General features: G+C 37.8%; 1 protein-coding gene across 4 annotated transcripts in view; it reads right to left on the minus strand.

Annotated features, from left to right (window-relative positions):
• Nucleotides 1–6,405, minus strand: part of Herc3 (HECT and RLD domain containing E3 ubiquitin protein ligase 3) — a 145,810-nt gene that overhangs the window by 34,048 nt on the left and 105,357 nt on the right. For all 4 annotated transcript variants that reach the window (XM_005401448.1, XM_005401446.2, XM_013502723.1 and 1 more), the window contains 3 exons: nt 6,055–6,225; nt 4,104–4,247; nt 2,707–2,873 (listed from right to left, as the gene is read on the minus strand). In XM_005401448.1, the coding sequence (XP_005401505.1) occupies nt 2,707–2,873; nt 4,104–4,247; nt 6,055–6,225 (482 nt within the window). The remainder of the gene's footprint in view (nt 1–2,706; nt 2,874–4,103; nt 4,248–6,054; nt 6,226–6,405) is intronic.

Below are 6,405 nucleotides of genomic sequence, written 5' to 3' on the forward strand. Positions count from 1 at the left end.
AAAAAAAAAAAAAAAAAAGAAATTTTGTCGAAGTTTTTACATAATTTATATTTCCAGAACTGGTAACTATGCAAAGACTGAGGTACCATTTCATGGTCTGCTTAATAATGCAGAAGACTCTGTATGACAGACATTTCATTATCTGTTACACTACAGAATGCTACAGTGCACTCTCAAAAGAAGAATGTGTTCATGTCAACAATATCATATTTCAGCTCTCAAGATAAGACATTCGTATAACCAGACCTCATTCACACACTTCTCTGTGGTGAGCTGCAGTCTTGCAAGTCCATCGAGAGCTGCCAAGATGAAAATGCCCAGCGTGGAACTTAAATCTGCTGTCAGGTAACCAGCCAACATCATTACTTATATATAACTCTCAGCCAAACTGCAACGTCTATAGCACATACTTTTGTCACTGACTAGACTTCACTTTTAGTAACTAAAAAACTAATACTGCCTGGTTCTGCTCTGCCACCTTTTAATTTTCCTTCTAAGTTTTCTCTTCCTCTCTTGGTACTCCTACCCCTCCAGTGCTATGGGTTCTCCAGCACTGGTACCCTGTATCAGAGATGTGTGGGTCTCATTACCAGAAAGTACAGCAGGAAGTGTTCCTCCTCTTACCCTACCTTATAATTAGTGCCTTTTCCCTATAAAAAGAGGATGTTCATTCTGTGTACGCTGCCTTCTTATATACTTCACTAATCTGAGAAACTCAAGCATAAAAGGAATTTTAAGAGCCAGAAAGAGAATCACATAAAAATATGACTTTGCTACTTTGGAAAATAGTCTGGCAGTTCCTCAAAAGATTAAATATACAATTATCATATAAATCAGCAATTGTACTCCTACATGTGTACCAAACTTATGTCTACAAAAACACTTGTACAAAAAGTGTTCACAGCATTATTTGTAACAAACCAAAAGTAGAAAAAAGAACAGAAATCTTTATAGACAAACAAAATGGTGTATATGTGCAATGGACTATGATTTGGCAATTTAAAAAATTAAATACTGATAAATGTTACAAGATGGATGAATCTTTAAAAATATGCTAAGCAAAAGCCATCACACACACAACAACATATTATATGACCCTATGACATGAGATCTCAGAATAGGGAAGTTTGTAGAGGCAGAAACGAGATTAGTGATTGTCTTGGGCTGAAGAATACAAGAGATTGGGGGCAATGACAAAGGGGGGCCAGAGTTTTTTTATTTTTAAGAGTGACAACAATATTCTAGAAGCGATCATGGTTAAAACTACCACCTCACCCAACTCTGGGAATATACTAAAGTCACAGAATTGTGTGTTTAAATAGGTGAACTGTCAGGCATGTGAACCACACCTATCAATCAATAAACTTTTTTCTTTTCAAGAGAATAAAAAATAATAAAACTAGAAACCATACAGAATTTCAAAGAACAAGATGATGCTATTGTCTTCAAAGTAGATGTTCAGATTACCAGATATAAACATATAAAATTGGTCAAAAAAATTAAGCATCAACTCTCTCTTTCAATAGACCAACAGCAATTAGTAGTATAATTATTTTAGCTATCTTGTATACATATATATTTTTCTCCTTCCTTCTTTCTTTCTGTTCTCCTTTCCCTCATCCCAGTTGTTCTTTCCTTTTCAGCAGTTTCTTTCCCTTTGACAATATCTATTGTACCTTTTGGATTTTATTTACTCTTTCAGTTTCTTACACTAGGGAGAAAATACAATGTTTACATATAAGTACTACATGTGAGTCTGATTTATTTCACTTATGAGTATGGTCTCTAGTTGCATCCATTTTCCTATAAAAGCCTTCAGTTTATCTTTCTTTATAGAGGAGTACTACTCCATTGTATAAAAATACATTTTCATCCATTCCTCAATTGATGGGCATTTTGGTTGTTTCCAAAATCTAGCTATTACCAACTGTGCTGCTATAAATATGAGTGCACATATATCATTGTGGTATAATGTTCTCTGGAAAAATACCCAGAAGGAGAACAGCTGGGTTAAGTGGGACCTCTAATCCTAGTTTGTGAGGAATCTCCACACTGATTTCCATGATGGTTGCACCAGTCTACACTCCCACCAGCAGCGGCGATGGGTTCCTTTCTCCCTACAACCCTGCCAGCATTTGTTATGGGTTGATTTCTTGATGATAGCCACTCTTTCTGGTGTAAGATGGAATCTCAGTGTTGTTTTAATTTGTATCTCTTGAATGACCAGTGATGGTGAATAATTTTTCATGTATTTATTTGCTGTCTGTATTTCTTCATCTGAGAAGTGTGTATTCATCTCAGATGCCCATTTTTGGATTGGGTCTTTGAATCTGAGGGCCCTGTCAATCAGTATAAATTTTAAAAAGTTTCTTTTCAATACTCCCTCCCCTTGTTATCTCTGGACTATGAAAAGTCTCAAAGCTTTAATGTTCTGTTGAGGATAAAGAAAGCAGAGATAGCTTTGTATTCCTGGCCAGCTATGACCTCTCTTTCCCTTTCTTTGCCCTGTCTTTACAGCTATACAACACAGGCAAAACTTAAGTAATCAGATGTGCAGCTGCTTTTAAGATAAAGCACGTACAACAGAGTCTCTGAGGGCTCAATAAATCCAAGTTTGCGCTTACGGTATTTTCAGTCATTAACCCCTGGGCCAGAGACCATTGGAACAGCCACCCACACCCATCTCACGTCTTTTAAGCTTTGTACCTTCCTTCAGTGGGTGACAGCTCCTTTAAATCTTCCAAGCCAGGTTTCACATTCAGTAACTTCTTGTAGAGGGCCAATGGGAAGTGGAGATCAACCACAGTGGAGTTGTAGATGGCCAGTCCACAGGTGATGCCAATCAAGTGGAACCAGTTATGCTCTACAAAACACTTTTGAGTACATATAAATGTGTTGAAGGAAAGCAGTGTTTGCCACCCTCAAAGCAATGTACCACTTATCTCAAAATATTTTCAGTATAAAACAATAAAGATAACACCCATATTCGGTTATCTCCTGAGGCAGAGAAACATCCCTGACAAAAATACCATTATTCACCAGAAGCTGCAAGTGGACCAACACAAGCACTTATGACCCTTCTGGTGACACTGGGCGCTGCCGACAGCAGGGCTGTCCACGGAACTTTTGGCAACGGTGGACACATCCCATTCTGTGCTGCCCCATATAGTAGCCACTAGTTACATGTGTTTACTGAAATGTGCTAAGACAACTGAATAAATGAATCAATATTGCTTAATGTAAAATTTAAGTAACCACACGTGGCTGCTGACTACTTGTTTTTTTTTTTTTTTGCTCTTTTCTGAGACAGGGTATCACTATGCAGTTCAGGCTGGCCTTGAACCCACAGTGATCTATCTTCTTGCCTCAGCCTCCTTAGTGTTGGGATTACAAGCATGCCCAGCCAACCTTTTTTAATCTAGAGAGAAAACTTGTAGGGGGAAAAAACCCCTAAATTATAGGCTGAACAAATGTAGAATGCCTTTTAAAAAAAACCACAAACTTCTAATTTTTTTTTAAGAAGTCCATATGGCTGTGTGTGCATATTTATAAATGTATTATCACTGTTATTAAAAGATGTGTATGGGGCTGGAGATGTAGCTCAGAGGCACAGCACCTGCCTGGCAAGCATGAGGCCGAGATCAAAACTCCTGGTATCAAAAAAAAAAAAAAAAGTATGAGGTCCTCAGTTTGATTCTGGGTACCCACAAAAAGAAAAAAGTAAAATAAATAAAAGACATGTTTGACTACTGACTTTCCACATGTGTTGTAAATTCAATTTATTAAAAGACATGTTTGACTACTGACTTTCTACATGTTGTAAATTCAATTTATTTATCACACTGTGTTCCTTGTACCCTCTGTAGATGTTAAGACTGGGAATCTTACCTACTAGAAATAACAATGGGGCTCAAGCATGTTAAAACTCACAATGAGATCTCAGTAACAGGTAAAAAATCAAGACCAGCCTTCACTCTATTACTCAGACATTTTAAATGACCTTGATATGCTCTCCTTTGCAAAGTTAGAAATCAAGAGATTGATCTGACAACAGAAGGAAGTTAATTCAATCCATTTGTTTAACTGTAACATTACTAACTTACTGTGTCTGAAAACCATAAGAGATTTGAATCCTGATAGTAGGTAAACATTCCATAGATGGGATTCAAAAGTTCCTTCAACAGCAAAAGAAAGAATTCCTTTGTGACACCACCAGCATCCACTGCTTCTTCCCCATCGAAGATCACCTTAAAGTCATACATGAAAACAAAATTAATACTTCAAGGAACTCTAAAGACCTTCTTCCTGCTGTACCAGGGATGGAATCCAGGGCCTGATACTAGCAAAGCAAGTACTCTACCCCTGAGCTATACTCTCAGCCCTTTTTATTTGTATATTTAGAGGGGTCTCATTTAGCTGCTCAGGCTACATTCCTGCCTCAGCCTTCCAAGAAGTTGGAATTATAGATGTGTGCCACAGAACATGGCTAAAATGTATGTCTTTTAGAAGATTCTTTTCTTTTCTAAAGGCAGAACAAGGACAAAAGAGCTAATGGAGAATATATACTGATGCAATGAAAACTGCAAGATTTATCTGTTGGTTTTACTGATTGCATAAATGTTTAATAAGATATTTATAGAAGTACACAACTTTTATGAGATACTCCAAGGGATACGAAGGAGGTCAGAAGTTACCATATAGCCACAGAGAATTTACTACCTATTTAAGCGAAGTAAAGGTAAATATAAAAGAATTAGAGAATACATTTTACTTTCAAAGAATGAAATACATAATTAGAGGTAAATGCTTTGACACACAGAAAAGGAATGATTTACTTGAGGATGGGAACACTTTCGGGAAGAAATCACTCTCGATAGAGTTCTTGGAATCACAGAAGCACAGAAAGCATTCTAAGCAGACAGAGACGTGGGCTCTGCCAGTGGCTATAAACAAGGCAAGCTGGACCCACCGTGGTCATTAAGAGAAACTAGAGCAAACCAGCAAATGACACTGAGTTTACTGTATGCTAACACTTACAAGCCTATTAACCTAATCCTCACAGAGGCCTATGCCCAGGGATTACCATTATTATCTCCATTTTACAAGTAATGCCAGAGGCCCAGGGCTAAAGATAACATTTGAGAAAGCTTTTCTTTAGGGCTATGTTCCAGGCTGTCCAGAGCAGGACAGACATTAGGACTCTGATTATACAGACACCAGCAGAAGATATAATTCAGATGTGCTACAAAGCAAGAACAACTCTATCTCAATTACTGACTGAAAACAGTGGCAAAAAGGAAATTAGTATCAAAAATATAACTCAGAAGCTTTAGAAAGAATAACCAGAGACAGACTGGTGAGGCTGATGCTACTTATTAGAAATTTTAACAATATTAAGGAAATGATCAATTTCTTGCCTATTATGTTTCTGAAACCAGTATTTATAATAGGAATGGAAATATATTATGGAAAATGTATGACTTTAAACAACTTCAAATAATTTACTAAATATTTCTAGAACCCCTACTGTGTACTAAGCATGCCGCAAGCCCTGGCATACAGGAAGCAGTAATACCAACATGTGGGAAGAGATAATATTTTAATTTAATAATTTCGGGTTGCTAAATTGCCTACTCTAACAGATCAACAGCCTCATTGGCAATTTCTTACCTTCCCATTCTCTTATTTTACCTACTTTCTCTTAAATCTCTGGCATCCAAATCTTCTAAGATAGTAGCTCAAGAGCTATACCCAGGTGAAGCTTTCCTTTTGGTTATTGTTTGTTTACTTTGGTAGGGCTAACGAGGGTATACCAAAGACAGCAGCGGAAGCCAAGAAAGGCCTGTGATCCCTCAAATAAGCAAATAGCACTTTTATCTGATATTACACTGAGATGCTCTAGTGATTTTACAGAAGAAAATGATTAACTCTTATAATATACATGCAAGAAATTATGAGTGGCTGCACTGCATAATTTCAGTAAGATCTCTGCTGCTTTCACTTTTTAATGAAACCCTCCAAAAGCACGGAGAGGTATATACTGAAGGAGCTCACTTTGAGAGGCTTTTTCAAATCAATATCAGAATGAATGCTCAGCTCTCTTAGGGCATCTCCAACGAGGTTGTTCCTGCGAACATGAAGGACCAGGAAGGGGCTTCTGGCCAGCAGAGGCTCCAAGGTGAGAAGCATGAAGACATTCTGCAGGTTGGCTCCATTGACTGCTACCTGGAATGGCAAAGCCACAGCACAATTACTCGAAGCACCCTGGAGGACAGAGGAGCAGCCAGCTGTGCCTTTGGGACATACGGGGCTGACCGCACCTCCATTTTGTCCTTTCTCCCCCCTTATAGATTTCCAAGTTACTTGTCTTTACACAGCACTCTAATCTTTTTTTTTTTTTTTTTT

Source organism: Chinchilla lanigera, unplaced genomic scaffold, assembly GCF_000276665.1.
Source record: "Chinchilla lanigera isolate Chin_1 unplaced genomic scaffold, ChiLan1.0 scaffold00073, whole genome shotgun sequence".
Classification (NCBI taxonomy): domain Eukaryota; kingdom Metazoa; phylum Chordata; class Mammalia; order Rodentia; family Chinchillidae; genus Chinchilla; species Chinchilla lanigera.